This window comes from Heterodontus francisci, chromosome 29 (genome assembly GCF_036365525.1).
Source record: "Heterodontus francisci isolate sHetFra1 chromosome 29, sHetFra1.hap1, whole genome shotgun sequence".
In the NCBI taxonomy this organism is placed as follows: Eukaryota; Metazoa; Chordata; class Chondrichthyes; order Heterodontiformes; family Heterodontidae; genus Heterodontus; species Heterodontus francisci.
In genome coordinates this window covers 20,895,356-20,916,496 of record NC_090399.1, presented here as the reverse complement: position 1 = coordinate 20,916,496, position 21,141 = coordinate 20,895,356, and the positions used below count along the sequence as shown (strand labels likewise).

The 21,141-nt window shown below is 52.4% G+C and overlaps 1 protein-coding gene across 4 annotated transcripts in view; it reads left to right on the top strand.

The window, feature by feature from the left end:
* LOC137346178 (neurogenic locus notch homolog protein 1-like) overlaps positions 1-20,855 on the top strand; it is a 237,142-nt gene extending 216,287 nt beyond the window's left edge. For 2 of the 4 annotated variants that reach the window (XM_068009562.1, XM_068009561.1), the window contains 8 exons: positions 249-418; positions 2,752-2,965; positions 6,118-6,205; positions 7,518-7,659; positions 8,579-8,880; positions 9,894-10,041; positions 12,003-12,100; positions 17,978-20,336. In XM_068009562.1, the coding sequence (XP_067865663.1) occupies positions 249-418; positions 2,752-2,965; positions 6,118-6,205; positions 7,518-7,659; positions 8,579-8,880; positions 9,894-10,041; positions 12,003-12,100; positions 17,978-19,192 (2,377 nt within the window). In that variant the 3' untranslated portion in view covers positions 19,193-20,336. Of the gene's footprint in view, positions 1-248; positions 419-2,751; positions 2,966-6,117; positions 6,206-7,517; positions 7,660-8,578; positions 8,881-9,893; positions 10,042-12,002; positions 12,101-17,977 lie in introns of all 4 variants that reach the window. The other 2 variants (XR_010968669.1, XM_068009563.1) reach the window with 2 other exon arrangements.
* Positions 20,856-21,141: the final 286 nt, after the last annotated feature.

Below are 21,141 nucleotides of genomic sequence, written 5' to 3'. Positions count from 1 at the left end.
GGAACTCACTATCACAGGGAGTGGTTGAGGTGAACAGTGCAGATGTATTTAAGGGGAAACTAGGTTAGCACATGAGGGTTGAGGGAATAGGCAGATATACTGAGAGGGCGAGATGAGGTTGGGTTGGAGGAGGCTCGTGTGGAGCATAAAGATTGGCACGGACCAGTTGGGCCGAATGGCCTGTTTCAGTGTTGTAAATGCTCTGTAATACTGGCTTTCACTTCTGTTTGCTTTCTCTCGACCGGAAGATCCATCATATTTGTGGAGATCAACAAGCAGCCCTGCCTGGAGACATACGGAGCCTGCTTCCCCACCGTCCTCGATGCTGCTGCCTTTGTCGTGGCGCTGACGTCCTCCGAGAACGGAGAGCAGGAGTTCCCCTTCCCTCTGGGAGCTGTCGCTGTGATACATGAGGAAGGTCAGTCCGGTGCCACAAATCACCCACGCGGGTCGCCACAGTCGGGATAGGTCGCGGCCACCGTTCGCCGATCCTTATAACAGTTTTTCCCTTCCCCCCCTGTTATGTTTACTGGTTTGCTGGATTTAGTACGTATAACTGATTGATCTCAGAGCAATTCAGATATCATGATCCTTTGGGATTTTCTTCTCCCTGCTGCTCTCACACACGTTCAAGTCCTCTGAAGAAGGAATTTTCCTCCACACAAGATCAGGGGGCAGGTTGTTCAACCTTGCCCGTCTAAGAGCGAAGACCAAAGTACGGAAAGTCCTCATCAGGGAACTCCTCTTTGCTGACGATGCTGCTTTAACATCTCACACTGAAGAGTGCCTGCAGAGTCTCATCGACAGGTTTGTGGCTGCCTGCAATGAATTTGGCCTAACCATCAGCCTCAAGAAAACGAACATCATGGGGCAGGACGTCAGAAATGCTCCATCCATCAATATTGGCGACCACGCTCTGGAAGTGGTTCAAGAGTTCACCTACCTAGGCTCAACTATCACCAGTAACCTGTCTCTAGATGCAGAAATCAATAAGCGCATGGGTAAGGTTTCCACTGCTATGTCCAGACTGGCCAAGAGAGTGTGGGAAAATGGCGCACTGACACGGAACACAAAAGTCCGAGTGTATCAGGCCTGTGTCCTCAGTACCTTGCTCAATGGCAGCGAGGCCTGGACAATGTATGCCAGCCAAGAGCGACGTCTCAATTCATTCCATCTTCGCTGCCTCCGGAGAATCCTTGGCATCAGGTGGCAGGACCGTATCTCCAACACAGAAGTCCTCGAAGCGGCCAACATCCCCAGCTTGTACACACTACTGAGTCAGCGGCGCTTGAGATGGCTTGGCCATGTGAGCCGCATGGAAGATGGCAGGATCCCCAAAGACAGATTGTACAGCGAGCTCGCCACTGGTATCAGACCCACCGGCCGTCCATGTCTCCACTTTAAAGACGTCTGCAAACTTGACATGAAATCCTGTGACATTGATCACAAGTCGTGGGAGTCAGTTGCCAGTGTTCGCCAGAGCTGGCGGGCAGCCATAAAGCCAGGGCTAAAATGTGGCGAGTCGAAGAGACTTAGTAGTTGGCAGGAAAAAAGACAGAGGCGCAAGGGGAGAGCCAACTGTGCAACAGCCCCGACAAACAAATTTCTCTGCAGCACCTGTGGAAGAGTCTGTCACTCTAGAATTGGCCTTTATAGCCACTCCAGGCGCTGCTTCACAAACCACTGACCACCTCCAGGTGCGTATCCATTGTCTCTTGAGATAAGGAGGCCCAAAAGAAAAAGAAATTAAGTCCCCAACTGGTTTATTTACAGCAGTTTGAACTATATTAGTTCTTACACAATCTCTGTACATGTCTTCTCATTGCAGCCAGTGTGTTTTTCTGTACAAGATCCAAGATGAGCCTTTTAGTTTCACTTTTCGCTGTTCAGCTCCACCTGGAGGCTTAAGCAATCAAACACAGTGAACATAGATAAGTAGACAGACTGATTACAATCAAATCCTGATGAATCAAACACTACACCACCACCATCAATCCCGTCCACCCACACCCACAACCCCCTCCCTCCAGTTCAGGTGGAACTACTCCAAGCCTAGAGGAGCGGGTTGATGACCGTCTCACCCCCTCCCTGTAATTGGGTGCGAGAAATTTCTTAAGTTCATCAGGGAGAAGGTGGCAGATCAGAGCCAATGAGATACAAGAACGGATGAACATCCTGCATGATTCACTTTGGGCATGCAGGATTATTGATCCAGAACTTTCCCTCAGGAGATTAATGAATGGGGCAGGTTCCATGAGTCTGTGGAAAGAGTAGGCGCAAGTAGCACTCTCTTGTCCCAGTCTCTCGTACATTCTTTAAACTACTTGCTGACGATGTGAAGATTGAGAGTGCGTTGCACTATCACAACTGATTTAATATTGAACTACTGCCTCAGCCAATGAGCTGGAGGCTGTCCGGTATTTGTCGCTTTTCATTTATTCACAAACGACAGCAAATGGAGTCTATTTACTCAAAAACTACAGAAAACCTGAGTGCAGCAGGATTATTTCTGCAGTGAAATGCAGTGAGTGGAGGATAGTAATATACAAATGATTGTTTCCAGTTAGATTACAATAGTGCAGGGTCCAGGCATGATTGGGTAACTTCACTGTCAATCATCTCACCTCTGGGCAGGGCTTGTGATATGACGATATGCAACCGTCATATATAAATTGACCTGTAGGTGGTTAATGTGTTGGTCTGACCACTGCCCTGTTGGTTTACGTCTCTAATCCTTCTCTTCAAACACAGAGGACCAATCTGTCTCGTTTCCGTGGGAACTGACCTGCATTTCGCTTGCTGTCCTCTTTGCCGTCGCTGTCGGAATCTTCATCGGCATCCATGTTGCCAAGCAACCGAAACGCAAGCGGGGCCCCCTCTGGCTGCCCCCCGGCTTCACCCCGAGCAAGGGGTCCAAGAACTACAAGAGGAGGGAGCCAGTGGGGGAAGATGCCATTGGGATGAAGTAAGTGGGGCCAAAATAATACAGGAGCTTGCTGCTCCCGCTGGGTGTGATTTCCCAAAATCAGGCAAACAGTTGCATAATGGTTATGATACTCGACCAGTAATCCAGACGCTCGAACTAATGTTCCGGAGATCTGAGTTCAAAACCCACCTTGGCAGCTGGGGAAATTTAAATGCAATTAATTGATAAATCTGGAATAGAAAGCTAGTCTCTGTAATGATGATCATGAAGCTACCAGATTGTCATAAAAGCCCACCTGGTTCACTGATGTTCTTTAAGGGAAGGAAATCTGCCGTCCTTAGCCGGTCTGGCCTACATATGACTCCAGACCCACAGCAATATGGTTGACTCTTAACTGCCCTCTGAAATGGCCCAGCAAGCCACTCAGTTGTATCAAAGCACTGCAGAAAAGTCGAATAGGCATAAAACCTGATAAACCACATGCATGGATCTAGGCACCGGAAACGACAAGGCACACCCTGCCCAGTGAACCCTGCAAAGTCCTCCTCACCAATATCTGGGGACATGCGCTAAAATTGGGAGAGCTTTCCCACAGACTAGTCAAGCAACAGCCTGACATACTCGCCGGATCATACCTTACAATGTTCCAGACACCACCATCACCATCCTTGGGTATGCCCTGTCCCACCGGCAGGACAGAACCAGCAGAGGTGGCGGCACAGTGGTATACAGTCAGGAGGGAGTGGCCCTGGGAGTCCTTAACATTGATTCAGGACCCCATGGCATCAGGCCAAATATGGGCAAGATAACCTCCTGCCGGTTATCACCTACTGCCCTCGTTCAGCTGATGAATCAGCACTGCTCCATGTTGAACATTGTACAAGAGTTAAAGCACTTAACACTATTGTTACGACCAGGTGAGGAAGGGGTCCCAGTCTCCCCTCTATCCCATTTCCTGATTTGGCCATAACAGGGTTTAACTTTTAAAACACAATGTTTTTAGTTTATCCTCTCAGTGAGTCCTTGCTCACTGCTCTCTAATTATAATTGTAAATGAACCAATCAGACATGTTTTCTTAACTTTAAAAAAGAAAGATGTAAGTTTGTTCACCTTATCACTCTAACTCAGTTAAAATTACTAAAATACGTGACACAACAAAGCTAACATGCATGCAAGATAAACACAGGCAAATAGATAGAGGGGGAGAAAGAATAAGGGGGGCGGGGGTTGGAGTAGTAAATGGAATTCAGTTACTGTCTTTATTTTTGCTGTAAAGTCCTTGATTGGAGTCTTGCAGTTCTCGCTGGGGCCCAGTGCACACTTTCAAACTTGTTTCTCTGGTACCAGAAGGCTGAAGAGGTCCTCTGTCTTGAGGCTTAAGCTGCTTCCGTGGGTGCCTGGGACTTTGTTTGAGAGGGAGACAGAGAGAGAGAGGGACCTTCCTTCTCTTTGATCTTCAAATTGCAGTCTGCCCAAACCTTTCAGTGAGGCACAATTCAAACAGTTCCCAGTCTGGCCAACAGGTAAGACATGTGACCAGCTTTTTGTTTGAAACAGCATCTTCTGGGGAGGATTGTTGATTCTTCAAAGCTTACTCGATACATTCGGTGGGGGGAGTGGGGTGTGGGGGTGCAGTGCTGGCTCTTACACAGACAAGATGTGGATCGTCACTGTTGATAAAACCTATCTCGCTAATTGAATCAGGGAGCACTCCCATTGTCTATGCAACTGTCACTGGGAATGCAAATGTGCAACCAGGTTTTCAGCCATTCAGCTCTGTGATGTTTTTAAACAAGTAATGTTCAATGTTCAGTAAAAAGTTCAAGTAGTGTTCCATATGACAAAATTAATATGTTTCCATTTGGCCGGTGCGGTTTCCGTCACACTATATTTTGTAATCACTTATACTTTAAACTTAAATCTCAACAGAACACCCCCTTTGACTTTTACTTTCACTCAAGAGTTCCCCTATACTTTATAGGATCTTGGAGGTTCATTCACTTCTCCTAGTATCAATCCAAAGAATACCACAGCTCTCAGGAATTCCCTTCGAGTTTCCTTAGTTTCCCAGCTATCTTTCGAGGTAGGAGATGTCTTGGGGATTCTCCCTCTAGCAATCAGCTAGGCGAATCCTCCAGCTCTCTGTCAAAACCTCATAAATCTGGATTTTCCCAACCTGATAATGGGCCTTGCTCACAACTCTTACGAATCAGAAAGCACCCTTGGCTCCTGATAGCCCCTTGCCGCTGAGTCCAGCTTCCAACACCAACTAACTTTCTGTGAGCAAAGCATAAAGGTAGGGCACCTGACCAAAAGGTATCTCCCTGCATCATCTATCTCTATAGTAATATGGTACATCTGGGATGTCTCAGATAGAAATTCAAGCTAATTAACCTCAAGTCCAAAACATCTCTTTGATTCTGGGTACCCACATGAATAATTCACATTGCCAGCAAAGACTGACTTACTGACTTCAGCTCCCCAGCTGAACGAGACCACCTGCTGTTTTATGGCTCTCCTCTCTCTAACTCTGTCTCTGTACGTACACATGGAAAGATCTTGGCAGTGTAAATATCTTGGGTGGTCCTGCAACCTTTTGAGAATTTCAATTACCTTACACCTACCAATTCAATTTCCCCAAAACTAAAAGTGACCTCTAAAAATATAAATATAAACCACGAACTAGACGATCGTAACAACATCTGGACCAATTTGCGGGATTTGGAGGAAGGCGCTGAGTGGGGTGGGGTGTGTTCCATATTTGGGCCAATCTGAGGGATTTGGGGGAAGGCGAGACTGGGGTGGGCAGGATGAGGAGTTCCACATCTGTATCATTCTTGGAATGCAAGAGGAAATGGGGAGAGTGCCACATCAATATTATTCTGGGTGTAGAGGAGGAAGGGGATATTGAGGGAGCGGACAAATTCCACTATCTCAATGCCCTGGGAAAGAATGAGTTAGAGTACATTTGGTGCAGTGATTCCCAAATTCCACACAATGAAGATGCAGAGGAGGATGTGGGAGTTGAGGGGGGAAGAGGCAGGTGTTGTTGGAACTTGGTAGAAACCAGATGTAAGTATAGTCCAACACCAACCGTAGTACTCCTGGTAAATCAGAGAGAAGGGCAAGGTTATGACGCAAAGTTCTGACTGGGTTTGTGCGCCTTCTCACCGTACATTGTTAATCCCAGGATCCTGAACCAGGAAACTGACTGTGAAGATGAGGAAGACAATCAGAATTCCTTAGTGGAAGGTCCGCCCAGCAACAAGAAGTCCAAGGTAAGGAGGAGCAGGGATGGTTGTGGGGAGATGGAATCGGGGTGTTCAAAATTGTGAAGAGTTTTGACAGAGTAAACAAGACAAAACTGTTTCCACTGGCAGGAGGGTCAGTAACCAGAGGTGACAAATTTAAGATAATGAGCAAAAGAACCCGAAGGGGTTGCGGGGGGGGGGGGGGGGGCAGGGTGCTGAGGAGAATTGTTTTATTCAGTGAGTTATGACGATCTGGAATGCGCTGCCTGAAAGGGCGGTGGAAGCAGATTCAGTAGCAACTTTCAAATGGGAATTGGATCAGTACTTGAAGGGTAAACATTTGTAGGGCTCTGGGGAAAGAGCGGAAGAGGGGTGAGGGTGTGGGACTAATGGGATAGCCCTCTCAAAGAGCTGTCACTGGCACGATGGGCCGAATGGCCTCTTTCGTTGCGATTCGATGAAGGGTCAGAGTGTTTACTCTTTAAATCTAATTGCTGCCACACACAGATGTACTACAAACCGCACAGCTCCTGTTCACGTTGAGATCTGCTGCATCACCCCAGACTCCCAGTGTCTTTCACACGTGCTTGAGTTTGCTGACAGCTGGAAGGAAACGTCAGGTGGGGTTTTGGGACAGTTTCAGAAGCCCCATCGACGGAGGAGCAGCAGCTCTCTGCCCCGCCAAATTATTTCTGAAGGAGATTGAACCAAGGCCAAGCAAACCCACTCCGGATGAACTACAGGACCAGGCCTAAGGCCTGAGGTAAACTCTGACTGGGCATGTGCAGTGCACCTCACTCCTGCTCCCTAGCGTGCAGCAGATAAAGAAAGAACTCACGTTTATAAAGTGCCTTTTTCACAACCCTGGGCTGCCCCAAGGTGCTCTCTAGCCACTAAATTACTATTTCAAGTGTCGTCACAGTTATAATACAGGAAACGCAGAAGCCAATTTGCACACAGCGAACTCCCAAAAACAGCAACACAATAAATGATCAGATAATCTGTCTGCTGTGGGCTTGGTTGAGGAATAAATAACAGTCAGGACACCAGGGAAAAATCCTCTGCTCTTCTTCAAAAGTAGTGCCATGGAATCACCTGAGTGATCAGACAGGGCCTCAGTTTAACATCTTAGCGGAAAGACGGCACCTCGGAGAGTGCAGCCCTCACTCGTACTGCAGTGGGGACTAGAGGCCACAACCTCTGACTGTAAGGTGAGCGTGCCCACGAAGTCCAGGGCTGCCACCTGACTGCATGTCCACACACCCACATAGCCAAGGGAAGGGGTGAGGGAAGTGTTTGTCTGTTTTTGGAGCTAAATGGTATGTGTTTGTGCACGCAGCCTGAGGAGATCCAGATGCTGCCCGACCATCGCAAGTGGACCCAGAAACACATCAAGGCTGTTGTCAACGTACCACAGTCTGTCGCACTGACCCCACCACAGGAGAATACAGAGAGCGTGGATGTCGACGCGAGAGGCCCAGGTTCGTCGACTTGAGCCAGTGTCCCAATGCTACGGAGAGGAGGGGGAATCAACCAGTGGCCTACTCCCAGCTTCCATGGCGACATAGCCTACTCCCAGCTTCCATGGCGATGTGGCCTACTCCCAGCTTCCATGGCGACGTGGCCTACTCCCAGCTTCCATGGTGGCGTGGCCTATTCTCAACTTCACTGGCGACGTGGCCTACTCCCAGGTTCCATGGCGACGTGGCCTACTCCCAGGTTCCATGGCGATGTGGCCTACTCCCAGGTTCCATGGTGGTATGAACTACTCCCAGCTTCCATGGTGACGTGGCCTATTCTCAACTTCACTGGCGACGTGGCCTACTCCCAGGTTCCATGGCGATGTGGCCTACTCCCAACTTCCATGGCGACGTGGCCTACTTCCAGGGAGGCTTGGCCTACCCCCAGCTTCCATGGCGACGTGGCCTACTCTCAGATTCACTGGCGACATGACCTATTCCCAGCTTCCATGGTGATGTGACCTATTCCCAGGTGGCAATGTGACCTACTCCCAGGTTCCATGAAAACATGGCCTGTCGCATGTTCCATGGTGACGTAATTTACTCCCAGCTTCCATGGCGATGTGGCCTACACCCAGGTTTCATGGCAACATGCCCTACTCCCAGGGTGGCAGCCTATGCCCCTATTAAAGTGCCAGCCACTTCCTAGGCATGACTTTTCCCTTTGATTTTCCTCTGCTCCAAACTGGCCGGATCAGTGTTTTCCCAGCTGTGATGCAACTGAATCTGCCGCAGGCCTCAGACCTGTGTCTGTCTCCTTTTCTCTGGATCTCTCTCTGTCCCCTGCTCACCACATGTTGCCATCGTTTTCTCCCTCTTCCTCTTTTTCCCGTGGTCTCTCTCTTTTCTGACCATCTCCACTTATCCCCATTGGTTTCAGATGGCGTTACACCACTGATGTTGGCTGCGTGCCCGGGAGGCGGTCTGGAATCCGGTTATGCCGAGACGGAGATGCAGGAAGGCTCAGCCAGCGTGATCATGGATCTGATTGGCCAGGGAGCGAGCCTTCATCCCCAGACAGACGTGACCGGTGAAACTGCCCTGCACTTGGCAGCTCGATTCTCCCGTGCAGATGCAGCGAAATGCATGCTGGACATGGGAGCAGACACCAACGTCCCGGATAGATCGGGACGCACGCCCTTGCACACAGCCGTGGCAGCAGATGCACAAGGAGTCTTCCAGGTAGAACACACCATGGCTGTGACCGTTAGCATTGTTTCAGTATCCCTGGAATATTTCTATCCTGCTGCGCTTTACCTCAGAGATGTACACACATAATTAGCGAATATAATGGGATATTTCCTACTTTAGTACCCGAGTATCGACATCAAACACTCCCAGGACAGGTTAGATACAGAGTAAAGCTCCCTCTACACTGTACCCATCAAACACTCCCAGGGCAAGTACAGTACGGGGTTAGATACAGAGTAAAGCTCCCTCGACACTGTACCCATCAAACACTCCCAGGGCAAGTACAGTATGGGGTTAGATACAGAGTAAAACTCCATCCATACTGTCAAAGCTCATCCACCATTTTACACGTTCACTCCCTCCACTACCGACGCACAGTGACAGCAGTGTGTACCATCTACAAGATGCACTGCAACAACTCACCAAGACTCCTTCAACAGCACCTTCCAAACCCGTGACCTCTACCACCGAGAAGGACAAGGGTAGCAGATGCATGGGAACACCACCATCTGTAAATTCCCCTTCAAGCCACACACCGTGCTGACTTGGAACTATATCGCTGTTCATTCACTGTCGCTGGGTCAAAATCCTGGAACTCCCTTCCTAACAGCCCTGTGGGTGCTCACTACCACCTTCTCAAGGGCAATTAGGGATGGGCAATAAATGCTGGTCTGGCCAGCGACGCCCACATCCTGAGAAAGAATTAAAGAATACAGTGGTGCAGGATGGCCTGGCGGTATGGTGCCACCTGCTGGCCACAGCCTGAAACGAGTGTTACTGGGATCTGTTTACATAGGGAATTCTAACTGATAACATAGGCATCTCTAAAATCGGGGTAGAAGCCGTGACCGAGGAATATGGCAACCGGAAGTGATGTCACTTGACAGGAAGTGAGCCCATACTCAAGATGTTTTAATGTAAAGTGGGGAGATATAAGAGTTCTCGTGCTGAGAGAGCTGATCACTGTGACTGTGGCTAGATTTAATCTTCCTTCGCTTCCACAGATCCTTGTGCGCAACAGGTCGACCGACGTGGATGCGCGGATGCACGACGGGACCACGCCGCTGATCCTGGCGGCCCGGCTCGCCATTGACAACGTGGTGGAGGAGCTGATAAACTGCAACGCTGACGTCAGCGCTGCGGACAATCACGGTACGGCAGTGGCTGCGAGACGGAGCTAGGGCAAAGAGTTCCGTCGCCTGGTCTCGGAGACCGCGGGAAGAATGGTCAAATTCGCCAGCGGGATACCGGGGGAAGGGAGGTTTGGTTTTTACCAAACTCTCAGTGCAGGAATCCCTTGGGATTGGGTGGAATAAAGTCGGCAGGGGTTGGGGGGGGGGGATGGAAAATTAAAGTTGCCGTTCTCTCCCCCTCCCCCACCTCCACGCAATTTAATCAGATACCCAACAGGGGATAGGGGTTAGGTTAAAATTTCCCCTTTCAAATAGAGGTGAGCAGTGGTGGTAGAGGATTCAGAGAAAGCTCTGCAGACCCAATGTCAATCAGTTGCACAGGTAACCAGCAAATGAAAAGTCAGGTCCTATACCCGGTAAATGAAAAGGGATTAACTCTTCCACTCACCTCTTTCCATTGACAGTCTGACATGATAATATGTTACAATTAATGAAAGAGAGGCTTGCATTTATATAGCGCCTTTCACAAACTCAGCACTTTGCAAACAATGAGCTACTTCTCGTAAGGCTGCGTTTGTTGATGACACAACCACTAGGTGGCACTGTACTTGCACATGCGCCAATGCAGCCTCTTCCACTGAAACGTCACTGTCTGCAACATCTCAGGCAACCGCCAGGATTAAAGATGGCGCTGCTCAATTTATCACAAACACAAATTAAACCCAAACCCCCTCAATTGCTGCGATCGCCACCTCCATGTCACCCCCGAACAGTCCGCCGCTCCCTCCTGCCATCGCGCTTCTCTTCACTGCTCCCTCCTGCGCCCGCCTGCTTGCCTTTCGATCCCCGCTGCCTTCCCTCAGCCACTCTCCCTTACCCTCGTTGCTTTCCCCCCCACCTCCGCCGCCCGTTCCCTGCCTTGCCACTTCGGTGGCTTGCTCCCCGCCATCCCGCCCACTCCCCAACCCCTGCCGCTTCTTCGGGCAATGCGACGTGGAGTGATTGGCCGAGGAGTGGGAAACAGCGAGGCTTGGAACGAGTGGCCAACGGAATATTGGACAGGACACTGGGGAGAACTCCACAGCTCTTCGAAATGAGGCCATGGGATCTTTTATATCCACCCGAGAGGGCAGATGGGGCCTCAAACTAATGTCCTATCCAAAAGACAGCACCTCCAACAATGTGGCACTCCTTCACGCCCTAGAGTGAGACTTCCACCAACAACCTTCTGACTCAGGAGAGAGTGTGCTACCCACTGCGCCACAGCTGGACAGTGTGTGTCCAGTGGAGAATTAACCCTTTGACCATCCTCTGCCCATTGACAATGAGACACTGGACAGTGTGTGTCCAGTGGAGAATTAACCCTTTGACCATCCTCTGCCCATTGACAATGAGACACTGGACAGTGTGTGCCCAGTGGAGAATTAACCCTTTAACCATCCTCTGCCCATTGACAGTGAGTCACTGGACAGTGTGTGCCGAGTGGAGAATTAACCCTTTAACCATCCTCTGCCCATTGACAGTGAGTCACTGGACAGTGTGTGCCCAGTGGAGAATTAACCCTTTAACCATCCTCTGCCCATTGACAGTGAGACACTGGACAGTGTGTGCCCAGTGGAGAATTAATCCTTTGACCATCCTCTGCCCATTGACAGTGAGTCACTGGACAGTGTGTGCCCAGTGGAGAATTAACCCTTTAACCATCCTCTGCCCATTGACAGTGAGTCACTGGACAGTGTGTGCCGAGTGGAGAATTAACCCTTTAACCATCTTCTGCCCATTGACAGTGAGTCACACTGGACAGTGTGTGCCCGGGGGTGGTGGGTTAATGGAGAACTAGTCTCCAGCAGGAGGGATGACCCAAGGTGCCCAGCTGTTATTTGCAATTGGACACTGGACATTCTGTAATCAGCAGAGCTCGGTGAAAACCAGCTGAAAGTCGCGGACCTCCTGACATTTCCTATCCCTCTGTTCCCTCAGGTAAATCGGCTCTGCATTGGGCAGCCGCTGTGAATAACGTGGACGCAGTCATCACCCTCCTGCAAAACGGGGCCAACAAGGACATGCAGGACAACAAGGTAAGGATGCTGGTCAGGGCAGGACGTGTGCTGAGAAAACACCTTCCCCAGGGGATATTGGGGGATAGTTTACAGCCGTCATTCCAAACAAGTGTCCAACATGGCCACAGTGAGAGGGAAGATTCTTTCCCGACACGTACCTGTCCTGGGAGTGTTTGATGGGACAGTGTAGAGGGAGTTTTACTCTGTAGCTAACCCTGTTTTTTTTTTCTAAAGGTGGCCTTTATACCCCAGGCCCCTTTTATATTTTTCATGTCGAGGGGGCCTTTATTCCTCAGGCCCCCTTTATATACATATTTACATTTTTAAAATAACTTTATTAACACCAGATAAATAATCAAAAAACTGAAATTAAGATGCCATTCTCGGCATAGACAATGCACTCCAGTCCCTGCGGTGCCCACCGGTCGCGGAAGGCCTCAAGCGTACCGGCGGACACTGCATGCTCCTTCTCCAGGGACACCCGGGCACGAACGTAACCGCGGAAGAGGGGCAGGCAATCGGGGAGGACGGACCCCCCGACGGCCCGCAGCCTGGACCTGTGAATTGCCACCTTGGCCAGGCCCAGGAGCAGACCGACGAGGCGATCCTCCTCCCGGCCCAAGCCCCTCCGCACCGAGTGCCCAAAGATCAGGAGCGTAGGACTGAAGTGCAGCCAGAACTTGAGGAGCAGCCCCTTCAGATACTCAAAGAGGGGCTGCAACCTCGCACACTCCGTATATATGTGGAACACGGACTCGTCCAGGCCGCAGAAAGTACAGGCGGCCTGGGAGTCCGTGAACCTACTTAAAAGCCTATTGCACGGGACTGCCCTATGCAACACCCTCCACCCTAGGTCCCCGATATAAAGGGGGAAGACTCCCGCGTAGAGAGACCTCCATCGGGGTTTCCCCTCACCGCCAGATGGCAACGTGGACCGCCAGGGCGTGTCCGGCCGGCTGACGAGGGCGAGGAAGTGGAGAGTGTGCAGGAGCAGCCCGTACAGGAAACCCCTCCGCGCCGATTGGAATGGCACGGAGGGCATTTCCGAGAGGCGGCTCGGGTTGTGCGGGACCGGCTCCCGAGGAGGGTTTCGTGGCCTGGGTCCGATGAGCAGTTCCGGCCGAGCGGGGATCAGCTTGGCCGGCATCGCTCCGCACTCCCGAGCCCCCTCACCACCCGCAGTGAGGGGCGTCCCAGGGGTTTCGGCTACTCCTCCGCCCACCGGATCGTCCCCAGAGTCGGCCGCCCGGGCAGCCGAGATGCTCTCCTCCGCCGGCGGGGGAGCGCCCTGACTGGAGACGACCATGTTCCAGACTCGGAATAGATCCCGGTAAAAGACAGGCAACTCCCTCAGAGAGGCGCGACTAACGGACTCCACCGGGAACTGCGTGTTGTCTTGAAGGCAGTGACACTGGCGGAAAAAATACGTCGCCAGCGCACACCATCTAGGAGGACGCTCGACGTACAGGTATCTCTGCAGGGTCTGAAGGCGGAGAGTCGCAGCCTGGGTGCGGACGCACACCAGCGACTGACCGCCTTCCTCGATCGGGAGACTCAGGACCACGGCAGAGACCCAGTGTTCCCCCTTGCCCCAGAAGAAATCGACGAGTTTCTTCTGGATCTTGTTGGCAAATGCAGGGGGCGGGGACAAAGTGACCAACCAGTACCACAACATGGAGGCCACCAGTTGGTTTATGACCAGCGCTCAGCCCCTGTAGGTAAGCACTCGGAGCAGTCCTGTCCAGCGCCCCAGCCAAGCGGTGACTTTCGTTTCCAACTCCTGCCAGTTTGCCGGCCAGGCTTCCTCAGCGGGGCTAAGGTGGACTCCCAGATAGAGGAGGTGCGTGGTGCTCCACTCAAAAGGTGTCATCTCCTCCGGCAGGGAGTCCACCCGCCACTGACCCACCAGGAGTCCGGAACATTTCTCCCAATTGTTCCTCGCGGAGGATGCGGCAGAAAAGGTCTGCTGGCAGATGCGCATCCTCCGCAAGTCAACGGGATCTGTGACCGCGAGGAGCATGTCGTCAGCGTAAGCCGAGAGGACGACCCGCATGGCCAGCTCACGCAGAGCCAATCCCGTCAACCTCCTGCGAAGCAGGCACAGGAAGGGCTCCACGCAGATGGTGTACAATTGGCCGGACATGGGGCATCCCTGACGCACTCCTCTCCCAAAGCGAAGGGGTGCCGTCAAGGACCCGTTAACCTTGACTAGACACTCTGCGGCGGAGTATATAAGTCGGACCCGGGCCACGAAATGCGGCCCGAGTCCGAAAGCGCGCAGAGTCCCGAAAAGATATTCGTGATCCACCCTGTCGAACGCCTTCTCCTGATCGAGGGAGAGAAAGGCGACCGACTGACCAGTCCTCTGGGAAAGATGGATCAGGTCCCGGACCAGGTGGATGTTGTCCTGGATGGACCGGCCCGGGACCGTGTAGGACTGGTCGGGGTGGATCATGTGGGCCAGCACGGAGCCCAGGTGGGTAGACATAGCCCGGGCAAAGATCTTATAATCTGTGCTGAGGAGGGAGACCGGGCGGCAGTTTGTAAGCAGGCGGAGATCGCCCCTCATCGGCAGCAGGACGATGACCACCCTGCGCCACGAGAGGGGCATCTCCCCGGTCGCCAGGCTTTCCCCCAGGACCCGCGCGTAATCGTCCCCCAGGCCGTCCCGGAATGCCCTGAGGAACTCCACGGTCAACCCGTCCAGCCCTGGGGATTTGCCCCTCGAGAGCTGGTAGAGGGCGCCAGTCAGCTCCGCCAACGTGAGCGGAGCCTCCAACCCTTCGGTGCCCTCCGGGCTGAACTGCGGCAAGTCCTCCCATAAAACTCTGCGCGCATCCGCGCTGGACGGATCCGGAGAGAACAACGCACTGTAACAAGTACGGACCAGGAGGCCCATTCCCTCCATGATGGAGGATCCGTCGTCGACCAGCAGCTCAACGAGCTGCTTACGGACCCCCCGCCATTTTTCCAGCGAGTAGAAGAAGGGTGAGGCGCGGTCCAAATCTTCCAGAATCTGGATCCGTGACCTCACGTACGCGCCTCGGGACCCTATGAGCTGCAGATCCCTCAGCGAGCCCTTCTTCTCTTTGGACGCCTGCCACTGGGCCGGGTCCACGACGGCATGACCGAGGCGGGACTCCAAGTCGAGCACCTCCCTCTCTAGGCGCCCGATCTCGGCTTCCCGCCTCTTGGTCGACCCCTTCGCGTACTCCTGACAGAAGATGCGGATGTGAGTCTTGCCCACATCCCACCATAGCCTCAAGGAGGGGAAGACCCCCTGCTTCCTTCTCCAGTCGGCCCAGAATCGACAGAACAAGTCCCGAAATCCCTCGTCCTCCAGCAGCCGGTTGTTAAAGTGCCAGTACGCGGATCCCGCCCGCGTGCGGAGCGGAGTGAACTCCGTCCACACCAGGCGGTGGTCCGAGCACGGCACCAGCCGCATGGAGGCCGCCGAGACGTGGGAGACGTACGCCTGCGAAATGTAGAGGCGGTCGATTCGCGACCCCCCTCCTCCAGACCTCCACGTGAAGGCGCTGGAGTCGGGATGGAGATTCCGCCAGACGTCCACCAAGTTAAGGGAGCTGATCAGTCCCCTTGACTTCTCCACCGACGCTTGGCCGCGCTGGGGACCGGAGCGATCCCCCACCTCGAGGGTGCAGTTAAAATCCCCCCCGAGGACGATGCACTCGCCGCTATCGATGGAGCTCAAGAGAGCGGACACTTCTTCAAAGAAGCGCGCTTGCAACGCGCCAGGTCTGGGCGCGTACACGTTCACAAAGTGGAGCGACACGCTACCCAGGCGAACGGCGAGGTGGAGCAAGTGGCCCGGCACTAGCTCCTTGACGCCCAAGATCTCCAGCTGAAAAGTCGGGGCCAACAAGATAGCCACCCCACGAGAAATAGGGGTGAGGTGACTCATGTAGACCCCACCCTGCCACTCCAGGAGCCAGGTGGCTTCGTCTCCTGGAACGGTGTGGGTTTCCTGCAGAAAGCTCACCGCGTATCTCCCTTCCCTGAGGACTGAGAGATTGTGAAATCTGCGGTGAGATCCCCTGCTTCTGTTGATGGTGAGGCTGGCTATGGTTATCTTCATGTCAAAGGTACTCCAGTCTCTGCAGTGCCCACCGGTCGCGGAAAGCCTCAAGCGTACCGGCGGACACCGCATGCTCCTTCTCCAGGGACACCCGGGTGCAAACGTACCCGCAGAAGAGGGGCAGGCAATTGGGGAGGACGGACTCCCCGACGGCCCGGTCTAACCCGTGCTGTACCTGGCCTGGGAGTATTTGATGGGACAGTGTAGAGGGAGCTTTACACTGTATCTAACCTGTGTTGTACCTGTCATTAAACATTATTACATTAACATTACAGTGCAGTACAGGCCCTTCGGCCCTCGATGTTGCGCCGACCTGTGAAACCATCTGACCTACACTATTCCATTTTCATCCATATGTCTATCCAATGACCACTTAAATGCCCTTAAAGTTGGCGAGTCCACTACTGTTGCAGGCAGGGCGTTCCACCCCCCTACTACTCTCTGAGTAAAGAAACTACCTCTAACATCTGTCCTATATCTATCACCCCTCAACTTAAAGCTATGTCCCCTCGTGTTTGCCATCACCATCCGAGGAAAAAGACTCTCACTATCCACCCTATCTAACCGTCTGATTATCTTATATGTCTCTATTAAGTCACCTCTCCTCCTCCTTCTCTCCAACGAAAACAACCTCAAGTCCCTCAGCCTTTCCTCGTAAGACCTTCCCTCCATACCAGGCAACATCCTAGTAAATCTCCTCTGCACCCTTTCCAAAGCTTCCACATCCTTCCTATAATGCGGTGACCAGAACTGCACGCAATACTCCAGGTGCGGCCGCACCAGAGTTTTGTACAGCTGCAGCATGACCTCGTGGCTCCGAAACTCGATCCCCCTACTAATAAAAGCTAACACACCATATGCCTTCTTAACAGCCCTGTTAACCTGGGTGGCAACTTTCAGGGATTTATGTACCTGGACACCAAGATCTCTCTGCTCATCTATACTACCAAGAATCTTCCCATTAGCCCAGTACTCTGCATTCCTGTTACTCCTTCCAAAGTGAATCACCTCACACTTTTCCGCATTAAACTCCATTTGCCATCTCTCAGCCCAGCTCTGCAGCCTATCTATGTCCCTCTGTAACCTACAACATCCTTCGGCACTATCCACAACTCCACCGACCTTCGTGTCATCCGCAAATTTACTAACCCACCCTTCTACACCCTCATCCAGGTCATTTATAAAAATGACAAACAGCAGTGGCCCCAAAACAGATCCTTGCGGTACACCACTAGTAACTAAACTCCAGGATGAACATTTGCCTTTAAGGTTTGCTGGGGATCAGTATTGCTTTAAGAACAGGCAAGCCTTAGGAGTTATAGGAAGGTGCATTTTTGTTGCCTCATAAACAGCCATTTAGAAACTGCAATTCAAAGGGTGCATTCTCGTTACCATAGATACAGCTGGGAGTGGGTATCAAGTGATACATTTGTTCCAATTCAATTTTGAACTGGCTTTTAGTTGAAGACAGTTTGTTCTAACAGACACAGACTGACAGAGGACACAGCTGGAGTGTCAGCACTTGGAAAAAGAGCTCTCAACCATTTAAACTGACCTGGGAGTGTTTGATGGGACAGTGTAGAGGGAGCTTTACTCTGTATCTAATCCGGGATGTCCCTGTCCTGGGAGTGTTTGAGATGAATAGTTCTATCCTTCCCAGCACTGGTTTCCCTCATATTGCTGAGCACAGAGTTTATCTGGTGAGACACCGATTGTGTCGATGGTGGTGATTCGCGGTGACTGACTGGTAGAATCCTGGTGCCTTGCCTGCATAATCTTGCCCGTCTTTTTCCCCACAGGAGGAGACGCCGCTGTTCATCGCCGCCCGAGAGGGGAGCTACGAGACGGCGAAGGTTCTGCTGGAGCACCTGGCCAACCGGGAGATGCCCGATCACATGAGCCGGCTGCCCCGCGCCATCGCCAACGAGCGCAAGCACCATGACATCGTCCAGCTCCTCGACGACCATAGCCTGGCGTGTGACCCATCCATCACCCCCTCCTCACCCTTCCCTCCCCTCAAGCCCCCCAAGAAGGGGAGGAGGCAGGGCCCCCGGGGGCCAGGCTGCCTGAAAGAGGGCGCAGATGCCAGGGCCAGCGATGGGGTGTCACCATGCCACGGGACTGGTGGCCTACGGGACATGTCCCTGCCCCCCCAGATCGACTTAAATCATTCCCTATACATCCCCCAGGCACGGCCCTCCTCCTATCAAACTGCACCCTTCCTGCCCCCTTCCTGTCCGGTGCATTCAATGGATGGGCACTACCATGGTTCCCGAGCCAGCCTGAACAGCGGCCACAATATCGGCATGCATCCATTGTACAGCCACATGGTGCCAAACCTGAGCCACCGGCTACTGAGTGGGCAGAGTGCACCTCACCAAACCTATGCCAAGAGGCCGTGCCTGATTGGCGCATGTCAGCTCCTGGTGCCGGACGTGGGGCACGGGTACGTGCCAGGCCACCAGCCGCAGGTGGAGAGGGAGATGCAGGGTGGGTGCAATCAGCCCTGGCAGCTAGGCCATTACCCGGGGCAGCAGGACAATTGGCAGGCGGTGAAGAGTGCCGAGCCCGAGGGGCCGGAGTGTGGAAGCGCCCAACAGACGCTGCTAACTGGCCGTCAGCACACTCAGTACCAGCCATCCGCACCCACTCCGAGCGGCGGTGGCAGCCAGGACGGGTTGACGTGCAACCAATCGGACCTCCCTAGGCCAGCAGCCATGGGTGTCGGGAACCCGCCCCAGGAGGGAGCATCATCAGGTGAAAACCAAAACCATTACCCTGCCTCATTGCCGACCATCCATGAGCAGCCCGTCACCGCAGCAACCAGCCTGTACCCAACCCCGCCATCCCAGCACAGCTACCCATCGCCACCGGAAACGGACGTCCATCCCCATCGCCAAGGGCACCACCCATTCCTGACGCCTTCTCCCCAGTCCCCCGACCAATGGTCGAGCTCCTCGCCGCATTCCAATCAATCTGATTGGTCAAACGGGATCATCAGCCCCACTTCCTAGGCTGCACCTCTGGGCGAGGGGAGGGGGTGGGGGGAGAAGTCACGTGACCGCCTGTGAATTGTGGGTAATGGCCACGGGTTGGTGTCTGAATAAACAGTGGGTAAAAGAGAGAGAGAAAGTGATTAATGCAGTAGCTTTACGAGTGGGAACACATTCACAATTTGCGCCTGTGTAGGGGAACACTGTCTGTTGGATGTGCCAGCCTCTTGTCACATGTAGTGAGGGCACTAGATCAGAGCAGTGGGGAGGGGGGGTCACATTATGTCACGTCACATTTTATCACCACATAATGCTACGTCAAGTTGGGTTTCACCTTCTGGAATCCGGGCTCCAAACCAAACTGAGACAGATGGAGATCTCTTTGCACATCACCCTCCACCCAGAGACCCAGAGACCTCCTGCCTGGTGTTGACAGTAAGAGCGCCGAGCCTCAAAACCCATTCAGATCGGGCGCCGGGTCACCTCATGGAACCAGCAAGGATTTGGGAACCTGTTCTCTATTCGCCAATGCCCATGGCACGGCCAGTGTGTGGGGAAAGGGATAATGTTCACGCCAGTGCAGTAAGGGGGAGCTCTTTTGGGAGTGTGGCTGAGCCCGATACTGAAACTCAAATACTTGACAACACCAAAGTAGAACTGAAGAGAAAGATTAAGATCATTTGTAGCCTCCCCTCCAACCCGACCTGCGCCTCAGTTAGTAAGTAGAGTCATTTATGGCACAGCTGGAGGCCATTTGACCCATCGAGTCCAAGACGGCTCAAATGCATCACCCACAGCAATGTGAGTTAGTTAGAGATTGGGAAGGCCGTTCAGCCCATCTCCACTCATCCAATCCTGTTCTTTCCTCAAAGATTCCCAGGTTGTCACCTCCACTGCTCTCTCTGGGAGTCCATTCCCAGTGCTAACTGCAATTTGATGAGGGTAAGTTTCTGATATAATTCCTAAATTTGCCTTTTATTACATTGTCCTTGCGTCCCCTTTTCCCCTCTCGCAGTATAATTCAAAGCCACTTCCTGCTTCCACACCACTAACGCACTCTCTTCTACATTTCTGTAAGGTTATCCCTTGGGCATTTCCTCTCCAGTGCCGAACCACAAGAGGGTCTTGGGGTTCATACATGGTCCGATCGCGACTGGAGTGGGGCTGTGTACGTGCATGGTACTGCGAATGGCTTCAACACCTCTGAGTGCATGAGGGAGGAGTTATCCAGGGGGCGCTGCTTCTCATCAGTGCTGGTGACGCCCACTGCAAAGTGTTTATGTGTGGGCTCGAGTGAGGACAAAATTAGGCTTGGCTGTGATGCCCCTACAGTTGAACAACCCGCCAACATTCCCAGCCTGGATTCTCGCATGGTGGTTTGGGCGTGGTACTGAAAGGGGTACCCAGCCCACGTAGAACCCAGCCCAGTGTGAAAGCCTTCAGGAGCGAGTGGGTGAGATGAACACTGGAAAAAATAAATGAGAACAGGAAGTCCCGGAAATTTAAATAGTTAGCTCTGAATTGTATATAATAGTTTAGCTGCTCAATAAACCTGTTTGAGATCTTCAACCAACTGAACTCCACGCTTCTCATTTATGTTGCACCAGACAACATAAAAAGCTCCTCATTGCCCAGGTCTGGCAGCATCTGTGTAGAGAGAAACAGAGTTAACGCTTCAGGTCTGTGACCCTTCATCAGAACTGGCAAAAGTTAGAAATGTAACAGTCGTTGAGCAAGTGAAAGTGGGGAAGGGGGGAAGAAGAACATGAGGGAAGGTCTGTGATAGGATGGTGGGGGGGAGAGATTAAATGACAGCGATGTCATGGAACAGAATGTAAATGGAGTGTGAAATAGTTATATGAAATAAAAGCAAAATACTGCAGATGCTGGAAATCTGAAATAAATTCAAAAAGTGCTGGAAATACTCAGCAGGTCTGGCAGCATCTATGGAGAGAGAAGCAGAGTTGACG